This window comes from Rhipicephalus sanguineus, chromosome 1 (assembly GCF_013339695.2).
Source record: "Rhipicephalus sanguineus isolate Rsan-2018 chromosome 1, BIME_Rsan_1.4, whole genome shotgun sequence".
In the NCBI taxonomy this organism is placed as follows: Eukaryota; Metazoa; Arthropoda; class Arachnida; order Ixodida; family Ixodidae; genus Rhipicephalus; species Rhipicephalus sanguineus.
This window is the reverse complement of record NC_051176.1, coordinates 66,073,614-66,100,141: the sequence shown is the minus strand read 5'-3', so window position 1 is coordinate 66,100,141 and position 26,528 is coordinate 66,073,614. Positions and strand designations below refer to the sequence as shown.

At 47.7% G+C, this 26,528-nt stretch overlaps 1 protein-coding gene across 1 annotated transcript in view; it reads right to left on the bottom strand.

Moving 5' to 3' along the window:
• Window positions 1-771: 771 nt before the first annotated feature.
• The window catches only part of LOC119392453 (organic cation transporter protein), a 96,821-nt gene continuing 71,064 nt past the window's right edge, over window positions 772-26,528 (bottom strand). The window contains exons 7-12 of the mRNA XM_037659689.2: window positions 23,439-23,586; window positions 22,804-22,889; window positions 22,106-22,320; window positions 11,378-11,559; window positions 4,649-4,791; window positions 772-1,310 (exon numbers count right to left, since the gene is read on the bottom strand). Of these exons, the coding sequence (XP_037515617.1) occupies window positions 1,241-1,310; window positions 4,649-4,791; window positions 11,378-11,559; window positions 22,106-22,320; window positions 22,804-22,889; window positions 23,439-23,586 (844 nt within the window). The 3' untranslated portion in view covers window positions 772-1,240. The remainder of the gene's footprint in view (window positions 1,311-4,648; window positions 4,792-11,377; window positions 11,560-22,105; window positions 22,321-22,803; window positions 22,890-23,438; window positions 23,587-26,528) is intronic.

Below are 26,528 nucleotides of genomic sequence, written 5' to 3'. Positions count from 1 at the left end.
GAAGAAAATGCGGACGTCGCCGCCAACCGATGGAGCCAGGCAACTCTTCCGTCTGCGAACAAGGAATCGTGGGACGAAATGTAGCTTGCGGGCGCACCTGTGAGGTACACCTTCTTTCATGATGACTGTGTGTCGGCGTCTGTTTCTTTAACCGTCCGGTGTGCGCAAATGAACTCTTTTGACCGTATTTCATTTCTTTTTTTGCAAGTATGCGCGCTTTATAGCTAACCGTGGGCGTTATTCCAGTTTGTACTTGTATAGTAACTATCCCTCATTTGCATCAAATAGTTACCTTGTGTTGCTTCTCCCCCTCCCTCCTTCCTCTGGAAAAATATCGTGGGTACGAGTCTGGTTACTTATTCGAATATTCGGATGTGTCCAAGTGTTCTGCTCTTTGGTCGCATATGCGGTCGTGCCCGAATGTTCGGGAAATTGCGAATACGAATTTTTCGAATCATATTGCGTCGAATAAGGAAAATCTTCTATTCGCATTCGAAATTAATAAAATCTGCACACCCCTCACAAAAACTAAGAACTCAACCTTTAGTAGCACATTGTTGATGTTTTATCAAGTGGAGACGAGATTGCTCCACTGCTGTACTACATCCCAAGTTCGCGATTAGCCTGCGCCTGGATGTATCTCTCAATTTATTCCGGGCTATGCACAATAAATTGTTTAAAGTGCCACCCGTGCGGTGGTCAATATGTCTTTCCCAATCGTGTATCCTAAGTTGTGGTGAAATATTTCGTGTTTAAAACGAGGCGCAGAAGTATTACTAGAAACCATTTATTGTAACAAGAGGTTGATATATTTAGGCATAAATAATGTAAAACGAGGATATTTCAACCATAAGGAAAACAACGAATGTGTCCTCGTTTAATAAGAAAAATCTTGATTATAAATTTGTGCAGTTGGTTATACTTATGCACTGTATTTACTGGTCAAGCATGCAAGACGATGAGCTTGGAAGAAACCATGTTTTGTTTTCGCCATTCAAGGCAGACTGCGCTGTAGCAGTCAGCTTTCCTACGGTGAACTAGGAATAAACAATACTAAAGGACCTATGAATGCAGGCAGTACCACTGGTAATGTATCAGCGGGACATAGTCCTTCCAAAGTGCGGCTAAAACACGCACGAATACAGCTGTCGTTTTCACACAACAGCAACCGTCATTGCACAGACTAGATCAGCAGAGTCTCATAGATATAGATTGGCACAATCCGGGGCTTGCGAGGTTGTCAGGCAGTGTTCTCGCTGTCCTCTTCGTCGTCAAATAGCTCCGTTTCAGTTGGAACGTCGACTACGCCCCTGCAAACAAGAACAAAAATTAGTGCGCGCTTTGGAAACATTGAAGTTCGGGAAGACTCCTCGTGCGAAGCTTACAAAAACTGATGACTAATGTAAGTGGTTTAACTTTCAAACTAATGGGCTGAAATTTCAAAGGGTATTTGGAAGAACACTACAAAGCTTGTAGAGGCACTCGATAATTATCGCGTTCCTGATCTGGCTGCCTTCAACGCAAAGACCACGCATGTTAGAAGAAAATAGATTACGCATGGTATTAGTAAAAAAGTTTCTGAGGTATGCACAACGACAGCCTACTTTCGCCCGCACAGCAGAGTTTCAGTAATGCTTTTGTGACTGAATTGTCAAAAAGACAATATGCAGTGCTTGTCACTATTCTTAACATGGCAGTACGGATCGTGCTATTGGCCGCGAGATCGAGCAGAGTCGCCGCCTGGCGGCTACTGGCTGAAGCGCGCCTAGTGTGGATTGATCCCTGTGTCGTCTGCTAGCCACGTCGTGTTTGCATGTGCGCGTACGTCCTGCACATTCTCAAAGGGCGGTTTGTTCTGTTATGTTAGCGCGAGTTTAACTGCTCGTACGTATACCTAACATGGTGTACAGAAGCAAATGGGCTTGCTCGACTGCATGCACATTGCAACAAGACCAGTGAGTGCGACTTTAGAGAGGGCTGTGTATTGGTGTCGTACCCTTCGTTCGCCAGAATCATTTCAATGCTGATGCCGCTTTCTGGTTCAAGCACACCCTAAAGTGCACTTGGCACAGTGCCAAACATAAGGAGCATTAAATAATGTGTGATGCCGCGTTTTAGCGACTCGGTGGTAAACAAAAGCGAGGCTCATGCACTTTTGTTAGGTGTATAACTGCGGCACTGTAGTTCATGATGAGCTGTAGTTGTGCTTATGATGTCCTTTTATTGCACGGTCGTGGTCCCACTGCAGCGAAATATTTCTCTCAAGTGAAGTATGACACTTCGGTACTCAAACTGTCCCCTAAAAAAAGACAATGGAATGACACGGCAGTGATAAAACGGAGTTCCCGTGCGCAATTTTAACATTGGGCGAAATTTATGCAGAAACACCCGTGTGCTTAGATTTAGGTACGCTTTGAAGAACCCAGATGTTTAAAATTAATCCCGACGGCGTGGCATTTTTGTCGTATAATGTCACGCAAAACCTCATCCTTTTTTTTTACATTATCTTGAGCGTTTGTGTGGCGTTGTTATAAATTGATGAAAGGCAGCGGACAAGATTAGTTCGAGAAAAAAAACCCTTATTCCATAACCGGACCTTTGTTGCATCACTGTCGTGCACGTAATCAATCGATGAAAACTCTGTGCCAGGCACTCTTACATGCGTATGCGTATTCGCGCGAACACTGCTATTGAACTCATTGTACAGGAATATGGGCTGGTATACAAATGAAGAAGAAGTAAACACTTAAGTAGTTCAGGCGTGCTACAGCAGTGCGTAGTACACAAAACACAAGGTAAACACGTACAGAGAAAACAACAAAAAACGTCGTATAGTGCATAAGCGCAGACTGTCACCCAGGGCGAGCATACCTTTCATCGGCAGATTGCGCTTCTCTCACTAGTAATTCCTTGGCATTACTGTCTGTTAGTTCTCATTAGTATTGTGTCTAACAAAGAAAAACGAGCCCTTAAGAGTAATCTTCTTTCCTTAGTAATAGTAACGTTGGATGATCTTCGTGCATCGATTCAATAATGAAGAGCGTATATGTTACCAGTAAGCTGCAATCAACGCATTTTATTCGCCAACAATCGGCTCAAACAGCTCACAACGAAGCGCCGCTGTGTGCATTTGTATACGCGCCGCCGACCGCCTCTCCACACTAACGCGGCGACGGTGCTGCCTCCTATAGGTCGATCTCGCGGCGAATAGGGTATTTTGAAACGGGGTCTGATGACATAAAACTGAGTAAGAGCCTTCGGTATACGTTGAACATAAACTAGCACCAATAGTTTTAGAAGTTGATTAAGATGGCCCATACAGCAACTACCTGCCGATAAAGCAAGTGGACCAGCAATATTCGTATAGAACGTATAAAGGTATTTGGAACCAGAATGAATAACGATCATCACTAAACTATATCAAGAAAATTGAAAAACAGTTCAGTGGCCAATAAACGGCCACTGCCTAAAAAAGGCGTAGCGAAAGAATGCTCAAACCATAAAACCATCGCTCTAATAGCTCATATCTGTACACTACACAATGTATTACAGACAAGGTTAGAATTTTCTATGGAACGATAGATTCGTTTTCAAAACGAGTCATACAGAGATTGGTTTTAGAAAGAAATCATACACGGTTGTATTCTTTTACCATACATATTTCACTTATACACAGATTATGCAATCGGACACCACGACCTCGAAAACTGCGATATGGGAATGAAAATTGGTGGAACAAGTGTAATGAACATGGAGCAAGCAGACTACACTGCATTAGTAATATGAAGCATAGAATCTTAAAACATTCATTCTGAAGGTAGAAGAAAAAAGTGAGAAGACTGGTCTTTTTTTTTCGAAACATATAAAGCACTGAAACTATTACACTATGAAAACGAGGCCGTCCATGCACACGATGGTTAGATCGCATTCTGGAAGTCGCCGGGAAACGTCTATAGATGAGATTAAAGAACTTGAAATTAATAGGTCCCACTGGCGGTCATATATTCCTCATGTCAGCAGGAGTCGCCAGCTAGTCGAAGGTACTTAACCACAGCAACAAAAGAACCCGGCACTCATTGAATATTGTGCTCGTGTAATTTTATTTATTTATTCATCTCCTAATACTGCAGGCCTACGGTGTGGGCCCTTGTAGAAGAAACATCAAAGAATTCGTACAAGAGGCTGCAGTTGTAACAGCGGTGAATTACAGCCCATGTTATGTATGTTAAAAGATACATTGTGACACAACAATTAAGTAGTGGATTATCGTGACAACACAGGCTTCTATTTACAGAAGCGGTTGTTCAGAGCTCTTCTGGTATTTTGGGGGCATTACGCGCCAGAACCGCGGTATGATCATGAAGCACGCCGTAATGGAGGACGCCAGTTCATTGCGACCATCTGCGGTTGTTTGGCGTGCACCTAAATATAAGCAGGCGCCGTCTCGAGCTTAGCAGCTTGACACCTTACCAGCTAAACTGAGACGGCGGGTTACAATAAGTAAGAGGGCAAAGAAAAAGGTAACAACATTTACTGCCATGCGGACTGTGACAAAACGTACTACAAATATCACCATAAAGTAATAAACAAATCAGTCAGGAATTTAAAATACCGAGCGACGCAAAGTTGTGAATAAAGATGAACTTACTTCTCGCGAAGCCGTAGCGTGTCCTTGAATGTGTCTGGTAGATTCTTGCGGAAAGTTTCAGGTACTATTAGCGACAGCAGCAGAGCAGCAATGACTAGAACCATGTCGACAAGAGTAGGGACCCAGGGATGTGTGAGCCTTCCCTAAAAAAAAAAAAGAAACAATACGGAAAAAACAACGAGGATTCATTTTACTGAATCGAGAAAAAGAAAAGAAGTTTCCTCTCTTTTTTGTGCAACACAGTGTAATCCAACGGTAACGTGGCACTGTTATAGCAAACAGCGTCTTCTGTTGTTCTTATGTTCACTGCTCTTATTTATTCGTTCTCATCCTCTTTATGTCCGTTTCAATAAATCCCGTCCCGCATTAAGTTTATTTTCTAGCAACTATAGCTGAACGCTTGCTCATTTACGTGGTTGGGGAGTTCGTGTCATTTTGGCTACGTTGGTGGCTTTATAAGTGCAATCTAAAAAAAATAATGTAGCATGTTTTCTTTTTTTACAGATTCAGCTAGCAAACGCGCTTGTCTTTAATTCTGGGGAGTTTAGAGAAAATCGAAGGTGTTTTTTTTTTCTTGAATTGAATTTCAAAATATTGCGTGTTTACAGAGGTGTCATTACTTAATTATTTTTGGCTAGCGTTTGACGTAACTCTCGGCAGATATACTTAGTACGCCTGCAACCTAAAGTGTGGGAATGCTCTCTGAAGTTTTGAAAGTGTTGACTATTATACACGCGGATCGAAAAATTTTAAATTTGAGCATTTCGGAACAATGTGCAATATTAGCGATTTCTTTTTTGCTTAATAAAAGAGAAGCACCAACACTGCGAGGCAACAAACATTTTGACAGTTCGCGGTATTCATAGTATGTCATAAAATTTTCAAGACGCGTAGCTACAACAGTTTGTTTTGTAGGACCTCATGCAATTCCCCTTTTCGAGCAATTACAAAGACAAAAAGAGTGGTTCCGGCTCAGTGGAGACGTCATAATTTTTCGGCGAAGGCAAATTTTTTTCCGCGCCACTAATTTTGGTTTTGTGGTTGTGGGGATTATATATATATATATATATATATATAATATATATATATATATATATATATATATATATATATATATATATATATATATATATATATTGTAGCGAAGCTTATTGGAACCGTGAAGTGGGTCGTCCTCTCCGGCCCCTTCTAGTGGGTTGCCCTCTTCGGACAGAGCGCAGCTTGCGCAGAGTCGGCCCCGCCTTGACTGTCGCTGTCGCTCATCTTCGCCGAGTGTCCGCCAATAAACATCTTTATAATTTGGTGGAGAGTGCTGTGCCCTTCAAACAACTACGGTCAGCATTCAATGCCCTTGGAGCTGCGATCCCGTGCCGTGCCCTCTGCCATGACTCAAGATGCCGCCCAGCAAACGCCTCCCCCTGCACCGACATCTTGTCCCGGTGTGCCCCGTATCCGCGACCCTCCTGTTTTCACCGGCGCGGATGGCACCGACGTCGAGGACTGGCTCGCGATTTACGAGCGTGTCAGCGTACCCAATAAATGGGACGAGGCCGGAAAACTAAGCAACCTGGTTTTCTACCTCGCGGGTGTCGCAAGCCTATGGTACAACAACCACGCTTCCGATTTCACTACGTGGTCCGCTTTCAAGACCGCCATCGTCGACGTGTTTGGCCGCCCTGCCGTTCGTAAGCTGCAAGCTGAACAGCGTTTGCGTGAACGAGCCCAGCAGTCCGGCGAGTCTTTCACGAGTTACATTGAAGACGTCCTGGACTTGTGCAAGAAAGCCAATGCGACCATGCCTGAGTCTGACAAGATCCGGAACGTCATGAAAGGCATCGACGACGATGCCTTCACCATGTTGCTCGCGAAAAACCCTAGCACTGTGGCTGAGGTCATCACACTGTGCCAAAGCTATGAGGAGCTGCGCCGGCAGCGGCTGATGACGCGTCGACCTCCATCACGCGACGCCGACCTCGCAGGCATGTCGGCCATTTCGGACCACTCCGTCTTGCTCGCCGAAATCAAGTCCTTCGTGCGCGAGGAGATTGCCCGCCAGTTCTCTCTACTGGCCTTCGCTCACCCGCAGCCTGTTGAACAGCCGTCGAGCACACTGCTGCCTCCCCTACGCCGGGCTATTGAGCAGGAAATCGCAGAGGTCATGCCGGAATACCACCAGCCCCCTCGGGCGACTGTGCCGCTCAGTTACGCGCAAGTTGTCGCCAGGCCGCCTCCTGCGATTCCTGTGGTTCCCCCACATACTTACGCCGGAGCCGTCGCAAGGCCTCAGGCCTTCGAAGAGAGTGTGCCGGCTGCGTACGCCGACGTCGTCCATACGCCACGACTGCAGCCCACCATGCAGTCATATCAGCAGCCACCCCGTCCCTTCGCGTCCTGCGACATGGATGGGACCTAGCCCGGGCAAGCCGATGGCGCACTTCCGACAACCGCCCCATCTGCTTTGCGTGCGGTTGCGCCGGTCACGTCGCCCGCTATTGCAATCGCATGCAGGCGCCTCGATTCGGATCGACCGTCACCAGCCAGTCCAGCCGCCCATACTACGAGCCGCCGCCGCCTATGTCACCGACGTCACGCCCGTCTCCATCTAACCGGCCGTTCGCCGTCCCCAAGACGCCGCTCACTGTCACCGATGCGGCCCCGTCCGGTCGCGCGCGACCAGGAAAACTAGTCGTCGCAGTCCAAGAGGCAAGGGCTGCGACGCTATCGAACTGCCAAAGCCCTCAGCAAAGCCCATCGAACGTAGTAGACGTGTTTGTAGATGGCGTGCGCACATTGGCCCTTGTGGACACTGGAGCTGCCGTATCCGTTATGGACGCTAAATTTAGCCGACTACTACGAAAAGTGACGACGCCGCTTTCCGGGCTCTCCCTCCGTACAGCCAGCGCCCAAAGTATTCACCCGACAGCGGTGTGTACAGCCCGTGTCATCATTGAGGACGCTCTGTACGCCGTCGAATTCATCATCATTTCTTCATGCTCTCACGACGTCATCCTGGGTTGGGATTTTCTCGCTCGCCACGATGCCGTAATTCGTTGCGCACCAGCCGAAATAGAGCTGTCACCATTCTCCAATTTGACGCCGGCGAATAGTCCATCGGCTGCGACCAAGGTACTCGTCAAAGACGACACAACAGTTCCTGCAAACTCGTCAACGGCTGTCCCCGTCTATTGCACCGGTCTCTCCGACACCGTTGCACTCCTTTCTCCCTCTGACCGCGTTTTCACCAGGAAAGGTTTGCTGGTGCCATTTGCGACCGTGCAAGTCACTCAGGGCGACACCGATATTTTCGTTACGAACCCATCCCCGTACGTTGTCACGTTGGTGCGAGGAGAATGTCTCGGCAGAGCGGAAGCCCTCGAAGACGCACAAGTTATGGACGCACCGGGTGACACGCACTGTGCCAGCTCCCGTACGCTCAGTGCTGTTACCACATCCGACTCGTCACCCGCTGACGTGTTTGCTTCCTCCATTGCTGACAACCTTACGTCGGTCCAGCGTTCCCAGCTTCTGTGCCTGTTGGAAGAATTTCGTTCTTCGTTCGATGTCGCGCAAACTTCTCTCGGCCGCACGTCTGCTGTCACGCATCAGCATCGACACTGGCGCCCAACCACCAGCTGCGGCAACGTCCATATCGCGTATCTCCAGCAGAGCGTCGTGTAATTAACGAGCAAGTCGAAGACATGCTTCGCCGCGATGTTATTCGACCCTCAAACAGCCCATGGGCGTCTCCTGTCGTTCTCGTTGCGAAGAAGGACGGCTCTGTGCGGTTCTGCGTGGACTACCGACGACTCAATAAGATCACCCGTAAAGACGTTTATCCCCTCCCTCGAATAGACGACGCCATTGACAGCCTGCAAGGAGCAGAATTCTTTTCATCGCTCGATTTGCGCTCAGGGTACTGGCAAGTCCCCATGGCTGATGACGCTCGACCGAAGACAGCGTTTGTCACAACCCGACGGCTTGTACGAATTCAACGTCATGCCGTTTGGGCTGTGTAATGCGCCCGCAACCTTTGAGCGCATGATGGACACCGTTCTGCGCAACTTGAAATGGCACACGTGCCTGTGCTACCTCGACGACGTCGTCGTTTTCCGCCCCGGACTTCTCCACGCACCTTCAACGCCTGCGGCTTGTTTTGACGCGTTTGAGCGACGCCGGGCTACAACTGAACCTAAAGAAGTGCCGATTTGCAGCACGGCAGCTGACAATACTAGGCTACGTCGTATCCAGGGACGGAATTCTCCCCGATCCAGCCAAGCTTCGGGCCGTGACAGAGTTCCCCAAACCTACGTCCGTCAAAGAACTGCGCAGTTTCGTAGGACTATGCTCCTACTTTCGGCGCTTCATACGAAACTTCGCGACCATCATATCGCCGCTGACGAAGCTCCTTGGCAGCAACGGGCCCCTCAATACGTGGTCGTCAGAGTGCGACGCCGCTTTCGCGAAGCTCCGTCGTTTGTTGACGTCTCCTCCGATACTACGCCACTACGACCCTGCGGCCCCTACAGAGGTACACACGGACGCCAGCGGTGTGGGCCTCGGCGCTGTCCTTGCACAGCGCAAACCTGGGTTTCCGGAATATGTCGTGGCATATGCAAGTCGCACGCTTACTAAAGCCGAGACCAATTACACCGTCACGGAGAAAGAATGCCTGGCAATCATCTGGGCCCTTACGAAGTTCCGACCTTATTTGTATGGTCGCCCATTTGATGTCGTCACCGACCATCATGCGCTGTGCTGGTTGTCGTCATTGAAAGATCCCTCAGGCCGTCTCGCCCGTTGGGCACTTCGCCTGCAAGACTACGACATCCGCGTACTGTACCGCAACGGACGCCAGCATGCTGACGCCGACGCCCTGTCGCGCTCTCCCTTGCCTGACGACAGTGCCCACATCTCAGTGTCTCCCCTTGCCGTTTCTTCCATCGACATTCACACCATCGCTACCGAACAGCGCAAGGATCGCTGGATTGCCTCACTGATAGACTTGCTGACTGATCCGTCGGCAACACCACCCACTCGCGCGTTGCGTCGTCAAGTCCACCATTTCGCCGTTCGCGACGACCTCCTCCACCGACGCAACTACAGCGGCGACGGCCGCCAATGGCTACTAGTAATACCCCGAAGTCTGCGTTCTGACATATGAGAGTCGTTCCACTCTGATCCGCAGTGTGCGCATTCTGGGGTATCGAAAACTTACCACCGCATCCGCCAACGGTACTTTTGGCGAGGGATGTACCGCTACGTGCAGAAGTTCGTTCGCTCCTGCATCGATTGTCAGCGCCGCAAGACTTCAACGCACCTGTCGCCGACAGGTCTGCAACCTCTACCTTGCCCTGACCGGCCGTTTGGGCGTGTTGGCATCGATTTGTATGGGCCACTTCCTCTGACATCCGCTGGTAACCGCTGGGCCATCGTCGCTGTAGACCACCTCACGCGATACGCCGAAACTGCCGCCCTCCCAGCGGCTACAGCACGCGATGTGGCCTCCTTCCTGCTCCACCGATTCATGCTACGTCACGGTCCACCTCAGGAGCTGCTCAGTGATCGAGGCCGTGTCTTCTTGTCAGAAGTCGTCGAAGCCATTCTAAAGGAGTGCAACGTTGTTCACCGCAAAACTACTGCTTACCACCCGCAGACGAATGGCCTCACCGAACGCTTGAACCGCACGCTCGGCGACATGCTCTCCATGTACGTCGCCGCCGATCACACCAATTGGGATGCCATTCTGCCCTTCGTCACCTACGCCTACAATACCGCCGCTCAGAGCACCACTGGTTTCTCTCCCTTTTTCTTATTGTATGGCAGGCACCCCTCGCACACAATCGATACAATCCTTCCATACAAGCCGGATCGGTCTGAGTGTGCGCCGATTTCTGCTACCGCCCGACTTGCTGAAGAGTGTCGCGAACTTGCCAAGACCTTCACTACGCATGACCAAGAGCGACAGAGGAGCATTAGCGGTGACAGAATCACTTCTGAGCCGACGTTCCTCCCTGGAGCGCTCGTATGGCTCTCGATCCCTACCACTGCACCTGGCCTCTCTTCAAAACTACTGCCCAAATACGAAGGCCCCTACCGTGTCGTTGAACGCACATCCCCTGTAAACTACCTGATCGAACCTACCGATCCATCCTCGGACATGCGCCGTCGAGGGCGCGACATTGTAAACGTGGAGCGCCTCAAGGCGTACCATGACCCGCTCATTGTGACAAGTTGTTAGGTCGCCAGGCGGCTCCCTTTTCGCACCCGGAGTAATTGTAGCGAAGCTTATTGGAACCGTGAAGTGGGTCGTCCTCTCCGGCCCCTTCTAGTGGGTTGCCCTCTTCGGACAGAGCGCAGCTTGCGCAGAGTCGGCCCCGCCTTGACTGTCGCTGTCGCTCATCTTCGCCGAGTGTCCGCCAATAAACATCTTTATAATATATATATATATATATATATATATATATATATATATATATATATATATATATATATATATATATATATATGCGAAATTAAACGCGGTCATGCTCCGACGTTCTTAGCTGAACACACCCAGTAAGGAAGGAAGGAACAGGAGAGAAAGGAAAGGGATGTTACTGTAGCTAATCCAGCCACAAGGGTGTTTATTAGTGCGTAGCATGAGAAAAGGCACCCCTGTAAAATCGGGGCCCTGGGTATTCAACGTAAGAAATGGTTAAAATTTCCCATCTGTGCCCTTAGGTAACTCACCAAGTCCTTGAAGAAGGGCGCTACGATAGCGCCAACTCTGCTGGCGGTGAGTGCGCTTCCCAGAGCCACCGCCCTGACCACGGTGGGGAAGCACTCGGTCATGTGGACGCACAGGGTGCTGTAAGCACAGTGGACAGCCAGCTTACCCACCATCACCAGACTCAGCTGGAGCCACACCATCTCTGCGAGCGAGAAGGAAGGAGTGGTCATCCGTTTAAGTGTCGTGGACACAGCTGTAGCCAGCTGCAGCTTCACGTCCTGGTCAAAGACGACAGGAGCAGCAATTCGTGAAGCTATTATGCGAATTGCCAATGAGCTCACTTCGACCATGACTACATTGCGGAACTCAAGACATCACTGGAAATGCTTCATGTTTTAGACCTAGACATTGCTGTTCCATACTGTTACCACAATAAAACGACGTCGTCTTGTACACCAACGAATCCCTAGATGCCTCTGAACTTGCAGGAATTAACTTTACGCAAAAACGAAAATTCTCCACATTACGGCATGCTAGCCCTAACTATGTTCTCAAGGCAAAGCTGGAATAGTTTTCTGACTGAGGCTGTGGACAAAGGGTTAGCGAGACATTAGCCATCAGAAAATTGTAACAAACATGTTAATATGACCGTGTCTACCGGCCGCGAGATCGAACAGAGTCGGCACCTAGCGGTGAACGGACGAAGCCCCGAAGTGTGGAAGCCGGTGGCCTGTCGCCGCTCCAGCAGCAGTGTGTGTTGTGTTCGAGAATTCACGATGGAAGTTGACGGGGACGATTTGGTTGACTTCGAGTAAACTAATTGTTTCCTTTTTTTCTAATAGAAGTTGTAAAGTCAGTCGCTTTTTCCGAGTAGCGACGCGAAAAGCACTTGTTTAATGCGGCCGCACCACATACGCTAGTCGTTTTTCAACGTGTTAATTAATAAATAATTAATTTACAGTACCTACAGCGCCCGCGTGGGGCATTAGTGTAGGGGGAGATAACAACTTTGAAATGCAGAATGGCGACAAACCATTAACACTGTGGGCGTTGTGGGTGTTAACACTGCGGTTGTGGGTGTTGTGAAACATCTGTAATTCCGTGTCGCAGTACCCTTGCCTCTGAGCACAATTCTGACTTATGTTGGAGAATGTGTCAAGTTTATCGTAGATGACGACAAAGTTGTTGCGGCGGACCACATCACTGAATTCAGTGTCATCTCTTCTACGTGCTGCTCTTAGCATGCCGTGCACGTTATCGCGTTCGTGCTCCAGTCCTCCTCGCTTAGCAAAGAACCAAAAAAAGTCTACGTCATGTTGATTGACGAGAAAACAACAGCAGAATCGAACTGCTCATGTCCTGCAGGATGTCGATAAAACCTCCAGTTCGGACAGGGTTGGTCGCGGCGCTTACCGCGCTTTGTTGTATCGCACCTTGGGAGGCAGCTTCTGCTAATCAAATACACGCGGTAATTCAACTTGGGCCTCAATCATTTATGGAAGATCCATTTAAAAGATTCAGAGAGCAAGTATATCAGCATGAGCAGTGGCGATAAACTCGCTCGCGCATGTTCAATCATCGCTTACATGGTCCGTCCATTTCTGGCTCGTCAAACGACATTTTTTACTCTGTACGAGATCATGCACAAACTGGACGAGTTTCGACGCCCATGTTTATACTTAGAAACATTGAGAATGCTTCCCATAGTTGAATAAGCGCGACGGAAAATGCGCCAACTATAGTAAGGCTCGGTGACGCTCGCTTAAAAGGACTCGCAGCTAGCGCGAACAATCCTTGCATTCACTGCGAAGGTGGCACACGCAGGGTGTAGAACGAATTGCATACTTGGAGACTCGATACAGTTACTTGCGGATATACGCAAAAGCGTTAGCAAATCACGACTCGCTGCCCTAGCCAAGCCGCCACAATCATTCGCGGACTTCAATGGTTTTCACGCACGTAGTGCGCAAAAACTACGTATGCAACCAGCATAAAGAGTGAGAAACTTGTTAGCGTATTTGACTGAGCATCGGCACTTTTCGTCAACAAATGCTTCAACCCATCGTGATCGCAATGCTTGCTACGCACTACCGGAAATCGCCTTGCCGTTCCGACACCTGACAAGCCACTCACGGCGATGTTGCGCGCCGCCGGGATAGAAATAAAAGCCTATCTCTGGCTCTGTGCAATATGTACGGCATTGCGGAGCCAAACAATACCTGCTTTTGGAAATTTAAACGTTTTCTAGAGCTACGGAGTACAGAGTAACGATACAGAAACGGCAACCCGGTACACTTCCACACACCGCCCAGGCGACGTATCCACACTAACGCCGCGACGGTGCTGCCACATATAGGTCGATCTCGCGGCCTATATGTGATGAAGACGTGCACGATCAATATTACAACAGCATTTAATGCTCCCGCCGACCTCCTCTAAGCCAACGCAACCAGTCTTCGTACTGGTCCCTTCTTTTGGGGCGTAATAAAGAGATCACCACCACCAGCATTTAATGAAGATGGAAATAGGAAAACAAATTCTCTAATGCACGGGGTGGAAAAGGAGCATTACGGTTACTGTCCCTTGATCGGTGGTTTGTGCCCTGTGTTTTGATGAAGTTGCGATACTTGTGGACTTCTTGGAGCCAACAACTTGATGCAGGAAACTCCTGTTATTACCAGTACGCCCAAACAGGATATTCAACCTCTTGTCAGTGGGGAAGAACCACTGCTCCGGTGGGACGCGTAATTTTCCTTTGGACCGCGCCCACAAGGCCCGTAACTGAAGGCGCCCTTGGCGATGGCGTCGACGGCGCGTCATAATTAAAGCAGCCAATGGCAGCCATAATGCGGCATCCCCTCTCCTCCCCCCCCCCTTTTTTTTTAACGCCAGTCTCCGTGCTCCTCCGTGCCGGCGGCCGTCGAAGCCACCAGCCTTGAAATTCGTTAAAGTTTCGTGATGTGGTACCGTTACTTGAAAGCGAGCGTTGGCCGGCGTGTGCTATTTTTGTGGTGTTTACTTGTGCACTTGTCCCGCCGCGATGGTACATGGCACGCACCATTCGTAGATCGTGCAATGGTGCACCGATACTTCAAGACCGAGTTCGGCACGATTCTTCCACGTTCCGAAAACAAAAGGTGATCATGTGGTTTCCGTGCCGGTTTTCATTTGCGCCAATTCGTGCGCGCAGCCACATATAGCTGCATTGCAGTTTGACAACAGTTATTGCTTTTAAATATGTCTGATTCGTGAAAAGAACGACGTTGCAGTATTATCGTAGTACCAAGAAGCAGGGAAAATAAATTACTTGAAAGTTATAGTTCCCGTCTCTGACATAACCGCGTTCTCGGTAGTGTGTTTTGCATTTTTCTCCTGTTTACCACTCGCCATCGTTTAAATACGCGCTCCTTAAGACTCAAGAATGATGCACCGCAACTAGCATTGTGCCTAGATGACGATGCTACTTTACCGTGGTCCCATTGCGTAATTTGTCTCGTTGGAATTAATGGTTTTTGGATTAACTTTCATTAGGGCGGAAATGTTTCGGAATATTCGAGAAGGCCAGAACTGATGCGTTTGCCCAAGGAAAGGTTCGCAACTATAGAATCTGCTGCGACTGCGAAATCTCGATCCGCAATTTCACCCACTGAACCATTGTGCCTCCCGTGTTTTTTTTCTGTGCGTGAATGTTTTATGTACTTAAAGCTGAAAAATTGCTCCTGACATTTACAAATTCCCGTTATAAATACCTATGAGAAACCCGCTCAAACAGCCTTCATTTGTAGGTATGACACAGTTTTTTTTCTGGAAGTCTTGAGCATTGCGAATGTCCTATATGCAGAATTTTATAGTTTGTGCTTACTACACAATGGAGTGCTCAGTGTATCCGGCATGACGTACTGCCTTCAGTGACCTAATCTTACAGCTAGGCATTGCATTCGCTGTAAAAGCAAACTTCTGTTGTAGGCTTATTTCAGCTGGTCTTTGAGTTGCACACTTTCCTGATAATGTTATGTGCTGCTGCATAAAGCGACCATCTCCTGCATCCCCTTGCCGCCAGCGAGCTCTCAAGTAATGGTCAAGTACAAAATAATGTGTCTTACTGTGTTTAGTGCAATGTATTACTGTGCTAAGTCTGCCTTTTCATTTTGTTTAACATTAGTGAACGTGTCATGCATTTTATGTACTATTGTGCAACATCTGATTAAATATATACCTAAGTGTTATCTGCTTTATATTAGTACAGCGTTCCATAAATCGATCTTTGCATTATTACTTCATATTTAGGCATCTTGCGCGTCTTCATTGTTCTTGCCCTGCACTGAATTTTCGCTTTCTTTATTTGTCATGAATCTGTCACAGAAGTGCAATTTAGTGCAATATATGAGTGCATACATTAGACGATCCTCTGCACTTTGGTCAGTATTGCACTAAATAAAAATCGTGTTCCTTATATGTGTATACATCAAAGGGACTACGCCTTTCATTGTTTTCTATTTTTTCTTTCACTGTTCGTTAATTCCTAAACTTTGCAGTGAACTTTTGGTTAGTGGTCGTGAACACGCTCTGCATCCTTCCCTTCTGTTCATTTCCTGAGCGTGTATCATGCCCCATTATGTGCAAATTTGGTTTTCGGAAATGGAGCTGTAAACACGGCGAAATATATGTTGTCAGTGGAATTCATCAGTTACGGTCCGGCAATTGCTGCCGACACGCATTCAAACAAACGGCGCACCATGAGCGACAGGTAACACGAAACCATAAGCGAATACACAAATAGCACGAATGCGCGGCGAAGCACAGCACGCGCGCACAAAAGAAGACGCGCTACGCGGATGGCAAGAAAGAAAGAAACAGACAAAAACGGTGCGTTGCATGGCGGGGGGGAATGGGGAGAGAAGGAAAGAGCGGCTGCTGTTCCTGTTGACACGACGGCGTAAACGACGTAAGCGCTAGCATCCTGCCTTTATTTAGGCCCCCGCTCGCGAAGGTCGTAACTGAAGGGGCCCTTGGCGCTAGCGTCGCGGAGAATCCCCATTTAAACAACCAATGGGAGGCATACAAAGATTCACTCTCCTGCTATTGCCACGACTCTAGACCACCGAGTCAGTCGGCACCTACTAGGCCTCAGCCCGTAATTAACCACCATAGCGGCTCCTACCATGGTGGAAACTCCTACAACATTCGGCGAATCACCCTATACTTCGTAGAAGACGATGACCCTTTGCCAGGTGGTGGCGGCTGCATTTTCGATGGAGGCGAAAATGTTTGAGGCTCGTGTACTTAAATTTAGGTGCACGTTAAAGAACCCCAAGTGGTCGAAATTTCCGGAGCCATCCACTACGGCGTCTCTCATAATCACATCGTGGCTTTGGGACGTTAAACCCCAGATATTATTATTTGCCAGGTGGTTCTTTAACACTCTTATGTTCCAGACATATTACATGGCGATGACTTCAGTGATATTAAGGACTGGCTTCACCAGTACGAAAGTGTCGCTGGGGTCAGCCACCTGAGAGCGCAACGGAAAGATTTCGATGACATTTTCACACTGTAGGCAGCAGTGTTGTAGGCGTCACTGAAAAAAGCAACTAAACACGTTACTCGTTACGATAAGAAAAATGGAACCCGTTACCGCCGCGCGTTACATTAAAAAAAAAGAAATTAAGGCACCTTCGCACTAGGGGTGGCAAGCCTGAAGGAAGTGCGGAGCTGGGCAGCTTTCCTTGTTTCTCTCCGGTTTTCTCTTTCTTTCCTCCTCTCTTTATTTTTATCTTTTCCCGTTTTTTCTGTCTTTTTTCCTCTCTTTATTTCTATTTATTCCTTCCTCTTTCTTTATCTATTTCTTTCTTTTTCTTCCTCTTTCTATTTTTATTCCTATTTCCTCCCTTTCTATTTCTCGCTTGCTAACTCTTTTTCAACATTTTTATACGTGGTTTTGTCGGGCCCCTAATGTGCTCCGCACTTATCATTATCAAGGCACACGAATAACAGGTGGAAGAAGACTTCTCCTTGGCCCGAGCGCGCGCTCAATATGCTACAGATGGCTATGCTATTCGTAGTTTTGCCTGCGTTACGGCAAGCTGCGACAGCATGCGACAGCATACGACAGCCAGGGCCCCTGAAGTGCTCCGCACTTAAAAGGTAACGCGTTACTGTTACAGAAAAAAAAATAATAACGCGCGTTACTTGTGCGGTTACACCATGGTCAGAAATTTGAGTCAGTGCGTCTTCGCTGCAGGAACCCACGGTAGCAATGTTATTAAGCATGTTATGAACCTTATATTAATATTTTACATAAAACTTCGAGCCCAAGCCACAATTTTACCTGAAATGCTGATTTAACATGAATTCTTTGCCAAAATATACTGGACCCGAGCAACATTACGGTGGCCTATGAGAGAGAGAGATACGAAGAGGAAAGGCAGGGAGGTTAACCAAGCTTTGGCTCGGTTGGCTACCCTGCACTTGGGGTGGGGGAAGGGGAAATAATAGAAAAGAGAGGGTAAAGAAGAAGGAAGAAGAGTAAGAAAGGGATGGATGAACAGCGTGAAACTACACAACACGAACTCGCGCTGTCAGTTCACAGGCGCTCGCGAAGTCCGGTGGTCCTCAAGAAGCACAAGAGGGCTTTCGTGGCCTTGCGCATATGCGAGACCGTAGGCCAAGGTCCCAAGATCTTCTTTTCTGTCAGTGGTCTTGAGTCCAGGTGACGGAGCTTGACCTCCATACTACGTCGTTGAGTCTGATGTGCTGGGCAGTGACATAGAATATGTTCAAGCGTCTCCTCGCAGGCGCAAATGTTGCATGCCGCACTGCTGGCCATTCCAATGAGACACGAATACGCATTCATAAATGCCACGAAAATATAGTGGGGGTAGCCCAGACCACCTTTAGGTATAATGGGCTTAGCCCTTTCCGACGCCACCTATGAAAAACTGTCTGTAAGTTTGTCAATTCGATACAACGCTATTTCAAGGCACTCAGTAGTCTATTGCAACAAAAATAATGCCATAATATGTGTGTTACAGTAACTAATTTTAATTAGGTTGTCATTAAATAACTCTTTATTCTGAAGTCATTGATGCTCGGTTTTGGCATAAATAGAATGAAATCTCAGGCTCGAAATATAGTGCAAGTACATTTTTGGTTATGTCCATTTTGAGCAAAGAAAAATTATACTTTTCACATGGCTCGCAGGAAGCGGCACGTGGAACGACTCGTCGAACGTGGTAGTACCTTCAGCAAAGTGATCATAGGCAACAGTACACGGCAAAATGAAATTAACTTAAGACAAACTTATTATGCAGGAGGTTCAATTCATCCACAGCTTGATATATCTCGCTCTTTCTTAGCTACTAGTTGATTCAAACAGCGAAAACAAGTGGTGTACACAATTGTGTACATAGCGTGTCAAAGGGTTAAATCAAATGCAGATAAATATACCGAGGAAGAATTCCAAATCAATATTTTTTTAGTATTAAGCCAATCAGTTTGAGGAAAAAGAAAAGTCGAAAGGGTAAGCAGCAGCACGTGAACCAAGAAGTAAGGGTGTGACCGAATTAGTAATCTGATAAGGTTTGCCGACTTACAAGGCACCACCTGCATGCCCCAAATAAAGTTAAAGGGGTTGTTATGGTTTGACTTGATATGCATTTTCTCTGCTTTTTTGAATGTGTGACGGGCTACGAACTCGATGCTTGCGCGTGAACCGTCGGTTTGCCGTTTATTTCAATATTGTATGATAATAGCAGGTGCGAAGTAATGAAAGGTGTGAGCGACATGTCGACGACTCGACGTCTCAGGTGAGGCTGAAAGAGATGTGAATCCCGTGCCTTGAAACGGTGCGTGTCTTGGGAAGCCTGGGTACGCTGAGGGTGCCATACTAGGTTGAGTCGAGGAAAGCGTAGCTGGCGTAGTGGAACCACGTAGTTTTACGAATGTGGATGCTGGAAAGGTGTTAACGGATTCCTTGAAAAGGAGCGAAAGCAGGAAGTTGTGAGGGTGTTTGCATTGATGCTGAGTGCAAGGGCTTGTTAAAAGGTACGAGCAGCAGTAGAATTGATGAATGACATTAATGATGAGAGGCGTTACTATGGAAGAGTGAGTCTGCCGCTAGTAGTCGTAGGGGAATATTCCTGCCTTAGTCGGCTTTATCCCCAAACAGAACGGAAGCATGCACTCGAAAATAATTGAGTTGTGAAGAGAGTGGGTGGTAGTTATGCGTGTTTTTATGAATAGTGTGGTCGTGTTATCAATAAGCGTCTGGAAGGTGTTGCGGTGGGGTGAAATATTGACTGAATCTTTCATAATAGACAATAACTGTAATAGTAACGTGCATGTGTTCTTGTTGCGTAATAAGGTGGAATAGTGTGATGGAAAAATGGTGGCGTTGTTTGGCGCACGTAAGCGGCGCGCACTGTGTGCCGTGTTGGGGCAGTCATTAAAGTAGTGCTCCTCATTTGTACACGGAGAACCACACGTGCAAATGGTTGGGAATGTCCTGTTGAGTCTGTACAAATAATATTGAGTGTGGCCGTATCCAGACATCAAGGGCGCGAGACTTTGGTTTGGGGGAAACCATTTTGGATTTTGGTAAACAAATGGAATCTATCTGAATTCTGGTGTCCCCGTCCCTCTCACTACCAATAATTATGTCAGTGAGAATGTTCTTTGTTCTGGAAGCGGGGCTTTATGGTTCGCGTAGAAAATTTTTCATACCGCACACAGTCATTGTTCGCGCCTGATAATGCCGCATTGTCGGCCAATTCATAACCCAAAATTCCCATGTGGGCGGGTTCGTAAAATAATTTCAGAATTGCACCAGACAAGCAGATGTCATTATTAAGGCACTTGATGCTTCAAATGGGTTCGTCATCGTCGGAGTAGCTAATAATTAAATATTGATAATTAAGATTGGCAGTCCGTGTAGATATGTACAGGGACGGTGTAACGCGATCTGTGTATGAACAGTAGTGCTTCGTAAAATGCGATTAGCTCCGTTGCATGAGCGACGGAAGCGTGAAGCACGGAATACCTGCCGACCTTTATCACCTGCTATGTGTGGGTGAGCGCGATGAACGCGGAACCTGAAGCGCGCAATCTATAAGAGCCATCTGTATAAACGTCGACGGCCTTTGCAGTCGAATCGGTATACGATCAGTTGAAGGATAGCTTGTGTTATGTAAACCGATACCGCATGCTTGAATGGCGGACCCAAAGGCTGCAGCGAAACTGAATGTCAAATTCGTAGAATTTAAGCAACAGCTGCATTTCAGAGCTGCAATCAGACAGCTTACCTCGTTTCTTAATGAATACGTCCGCACTCACGCTAAATAGGCGCTCGACGGACGCATTGGATGGTACTTTTAGCGCTTGCCGGGCGGACAGCAGTCCGCCGCTGCGACAAAAGAACGTGGGGCGAGTTCTGTGAAAGTGGCGAAACCAATGGGTTTTGTGTAAATCTCCCGGGATAATTGGAATAAAAAGTAACGAGCAACGTTATACACTTCACGTTACGGAAGAATGTTAACGTAAGTACGTTACGCGTTACAGTTCCTAAAGGGCAACGAGTACGTTACAAAGTTACCGAAAAGAGTAACGCGTTACCCCCAACACTGGTGGGCAGCTCCCATGGATATTCTGGATCCGTCCCTTGTACCCGCATGCCTCGACTGGTTGGCTTCGATGACAGTAGGGCCAACTGATGTACGCGTGTTCAGCGCGGACCGAAGCCTGCTGACGGCTTTGGTAAAGTTCTCATGGTACTACATAACGCCTTTCATTTCCTCGCCTAACTCATCACCGTCAATGACGTCGGCGATCTCTTTGTTCAGTTCGGCGAGACCTGAGTCTTTGTCGCGAAGCCCGTCGATGATTTCCTGCAAGTCGGCGGAATGCAATAGAGTTCCTTGTAGGAGGTTTTCGCTGGCCTCGAAAAGTAGTCGGGTAGTGGCACCAAGAAGGACGCATTGATGCCTTAGCAGCATTTTCATCCTCCATCCGCGCGGAGGATGTCGGCCTTCTCCCGGATTTCAGCACCAATATTGTAGAATCAGGGGAGATACCCACACCCGCGCTTTCCTGAACAAACATTTCGTCTTTGATTGCGTGCTCACGAGCAGCCACGCTTTCCACCCGCTTCTTCCCTCGTCTTGTGTGCAGCATGCCGTTTCCACCAACGCTTTCCTGCGGTAGACTGAGCGCTCATTATCATAGTCGAGAAGTTGGGTTTGGAAGCTTTTCGCGTCCCGATTCCTAGCGCATTGAAGACATCTTGCCTAGCAAAATTATCATCTGTCGAGCAGCCAAGCAGCTTCACGTCGTCGTCGCTGGCAGTGTCCGTCACCGAACCGCCAGATTTTCGCTGAAGTTCTCAGGGGCCGTTGCCCCCGCCCGCGTAGAGAAAACCAGCCGAAGCGACTTCAGGGGTGCACGTTGCCAACCGTTCCGAAGCTTTCATATGTTTCACCGTTCAGAAACATTCCATGGGTTTCTTTAAGATGACAGGGTAAACATATGGAACACATGTGGATTGTTTAAGAAAACATGGAATTGTTGGAATGACATATGGAACGTTTCAGTAGCTGAACGTGCTTGGAAAACTGGAAAGTATTCGCGTGCCGAGCGGCGCGCATACATAGCGAATACGGAGATTGCCAAATAATCTTAGATCCCTTCACTATGCGCCGTGCCTGAGACCTAATCTTTGGGAAGGCCATCAAATGAGAATAGAAGTGCGAACTTACGGTGTGGCACGAAGATGAGTGCACCACAAACGAGGATGGCCGGAATGTAGAGCAGGTAGTAGATGACGCGTCGTGGCACATAGTTGATGAGCAGCACGTTGACCAGCATCACGGGCAGCTCGAGCAACGACACAAGGAAGAAATTTATAAAAGGATTGCCGCCGAAGTCAGTGATCTTGTAGATGAGATCGTAGTACACCAAGACTACAACGGCGCTACGAGAGAAAAAAAAAGCAGCAATGTGAGAGTGAATGAGGAAGGCTATTCCAGCGTTGTGTGTACATCTCAACCCACATGCACACTGTTAGTCATTTGAGTTGTGGCATTTGTTGTGCCGAACTACACGTCTGAGCGCTTGTGGCCAGGACATATCACCCAGAGGGTCGCCTCCGGGATTGCTAATGCTAACACTACGTCTTAGTATAAAAGGTATGAGAACTGTTGGTACTGTTACATGGAGGTCTTTGTTAAGTGTCCACGACTTAGCTGTTGTTTAAGAGGAGCAAGGCTTTGCGGCCGATCTTACAATTATGAAGGCCCCCAACCCCCTCGGCGGCTTTTGCTTCCTTAACGATGATTAAAAAAAACATTGTTACACACTCTTGGGGCAGTTTCTACGATTCAGATAGATTAAAGACGAAGAAGAAGGAAAAAAAATCAAGCGTAAGCAGGAGTACCGCGTTCACACTGCAACTTACAATTGTACATAAGTAGCCAGCGTGATGACCGCTATTTTCCTCTTCCGGAACAAGTCGACTATAGATGATTTCCTCTTCTTTCTCTCCTGCCAAAGAAATAAAAAGTTCAGTTGATAACTTCGCCGCATACAGTGTAGTACACCCATGCAACTAGCACTTTTTTTTTCTGTCCCAGCGGCGACCGCACTGTGAACAAATATGTATTCTGGGAAATTATTACACAGTGCCAGTCGAGCCAGATGTTCGACGAGGTAGCCGGATGGACCCAATTTGTTAACTGGTTAAGTACGTAAAAACCGTGCATATTGTCATGCAACTACGATTTCCCATTAACTCGGCCAACGAGAGATAATTTCTGAACAGTTGCCTTCAAAGTTTTGACCGATATGAGTTGTGTTGCGCCCCAAGTTTTAGGTCATATATGAGCCTTTCTAAATATATTTTTCACCAACGATGAGGTTGTGGCATCTTTAGATGATGCATCACTCTTTATCTGTAACATAAGTATTGGAACATATTGCCCCCATGTTTGACGTGACTGCGCATGGAAACAGCAAAACGTGTACCGTAGTGGGATATTTATACAAGGAGGAGACAAATCGAAACAGGAATTCATCGATCACTAGAAAACTTACAAGCTCCACCTTCTCCTTCGTTTGGAGCACTATTTTGGATATGTCCTTGACTTTGATGTTGTTCCTTTCGGCGATTTTCAAGAGCAGTTTCTCTGCCTCATCAGATCTCTCGGCGATGAACAGCCACCTTGGTGATTCATCTAGGTAACTGCAAAAAAATTGCGCAGAAAGAAATATTCAAGCACAACATCGCGTTATGAAAAACTATGCAACGAAGTGACAAACAACGCTGTGTGCCGCGGAATATCCAAGTAGCAAGATGAAAGAAATAACATAGACGAAAACGCATACTATAAGATAAATTGAGCGAGTACACTTTCTCTTACATTGAAGTGTGGCCCGCCTACATGGTTCGCAGCGTTGTATTTCCTCCATAGAGCTAATTTATTGCGAGATTACAAATACACTTCCGGGAAGGAAACACCAACGCAGTTGGCGACGCACGTTCTATGGCGAACAATCACAGACCTTGAACATCACTGAAAAATACACCCAAAACACACTTAAATGGTTTAAATGCAATAGCGGAAATCGCAGATTAAAACCGCAGTTTAAAACCAGTGAACAGAGACCAAACAAAACAGATATGTATGATACAGAGGTCCACAACAAAAACCTGACAGCCCATCAATCCACACCCTACATTCCGTCTCTATGGAGGACACCAGGACAATAAACACTGACAAAAAAGCCTTGCTAAAAACACCAATAAGGATGTAGGCAATAGAACATGTAGTACCCATTCTTTAATGCTACCCTTATAAAAGAAACCCTAAAACGTTAATAGGAGAGACACACGGTCACTTGCTCTGATTGTCCGTATGTTATGCCTCAAAAGTATGACTATCAGTTTGAAACTTGCGCGCGTGGTATGAAATTGTACATTACTTTTCTGAGCATCATCTGCCAACCTATCATGACACTTCGCTAGTTCGGGTCCTCAGTCATCATTTGTACGCAGTCGAAAAGCTTGCTGAACAGAAAAACAGCATATGCAATCCGCAATCTCCGAACGAAACACTTCCAAATGCAACACATATTTGCTCGCCTGACACTAACATACAGATGATTCATCACATAGTGTGCGAGGCTTTCGTACGCACGAGATGTGTGATTTGGTTTATAGAGCAGAGTAAGTGAAGCATGCGGTCGAAAATTGAGCAGTTAGTCTGCGTTACGGCGCAATAGAGGAAGCGACTCCACTAAATAGACACTAAAGGTATATCCATGGTATATGCCACTAAAGCCACTAAAGTCATATGCCACTAAAGACATATCCACTATACAACTTCGAATGCAGCAAAAAGTAGGAACAAAAAAAAAGAGCCAGTTCCACGTTGTGGAAGCCATCAGACAGCGAAGCTGTAAGCGTGCGAGTGTATGTGATTGGCTAGAGAGAGACCCCATGCTGTCGCAAGTCCGCCGCTAGATATGAAATAAGCGCACTTACACTTGATAGGGCGAAGCGAAATCACGTGACCTACGGGCCCCTGGAATGGCGGTTTGTGACGATTAATGAGAGACTATATTTAATAAAATTATTGGCCCATAAATTTTTGTTGCGAGATTGCGTTCTAGTTCATTCTTGCCCTAATGGGTGGTTAGAAACTTGTGAAAAAAAGCCCAGTTACGCAGAATTATAGCGAAGCTTTAAAGGGGTCCTGAACTATTTTTCTAGGTAACCATCGAGTGGCCTCGCTACCGGAGTTGATTGCTTCACGAATCCATTGCCGCAAAGATTCCTGGAATCCGTCAAGAACGAGCGGAGTTGCAGGGATATGTCGCACACTGTCGCAGCTCACGCTAGCTGCCGTGCACGAACTTCGGCATCTCCAAATGTACTGAAGCAAGGTGTGTGACCGGGCTAGTTGGTATTCCATATTGACGTGAACAGTGCGTGTAATACACAAGGACGAAGAAACGACGAGGACTAGCGCTGACCTCGTCGTTTCTTCGTCCTTGTGTATTACACGCGCTGTTCACGTCAATATCCAAATGTACACCGACTGCTCGGTGTTGCCAGACTTAGTGCTCACTTAGTGTGGCGACAGTCACATTATCCCAACGCTTCAGCGTCACGAACATAGACAAATGACGCATCAGGGGTCCTCGACGACACCTGAGCACCGTCGACGACACCTGAGTAAGCATGGGACTCAACCTTCCTCTAGAGGTGTCACCAGCCCCACGGAAAGGTGCACTGCGACGCGCCCCACTCCGTCGCATCCAGAGCAAGGGCTACGGCTCCCCGCTCGTGCGCGATAAGCTCGCCGCACTCCTCAGGAGTAGTGTCACAGTCCGACTGCAGTGCGTCCTGAGCCACTGCGGTGTTCCTGCAACGAAGTTGCCGACGAGCTAGCCGCAAGTGCACATTACTGCTTCCCGTCGATGCACCCCTGAACAGCGAAGGCATGCGTCTTGCTATCCGACGGTACCTACAAGAGCAGCGCCCTGACCCATGCATCGTCCGCGGGGAGAGGCTGGCGCAATCACCGCGCGCTGCATATCACACGGACAAAGGGCGGTGGTTGCGTGTTGGGTGTGCGTGGACGCAAGCGCGCAGGCAAAGCCTCGGACTCGCCTGTATACGGACACTTGTCAACACTGTGGTGAAGTGGAGACCCTCGAACACTTGATCCTGCGGTGCAGTGCTTTTGAAGCACCATGGGAGGCTCTGTTCAACTTGTACGGCGTGCACGGGCCCCCGGCCAACCGCGCAGAGACGCTCCTACCTTTAGGGCCTCACGTCCCCTCCCGAGCGTGCGAGGTTGCTCATAGAACTCTGTGCGACTTCCTCGAGCAGTCCGGCCTCGGCTGCCAGCTGCTCACAGTGATGTAGCAGTGCCGGTGTGCGCCTCGGGTGACAAACGTTTTCCAGGAGGTCACTTCACAAGCGAAGTATGAGGGTATACGTCCTTATATGTACGTACATATGTAAATAACCATTACATCTATCTGTGTAAATATGTAGATAGCCCTTGGTTTCTTCCTGTCCTTTACTCCTCCCTCATCCTATGATGGCAGCCGTTCAGGTGTCAGCCACTCGAGCTAGACAGTTACAGTGCGGCCATCATTTGCTCTTTTTCCTCT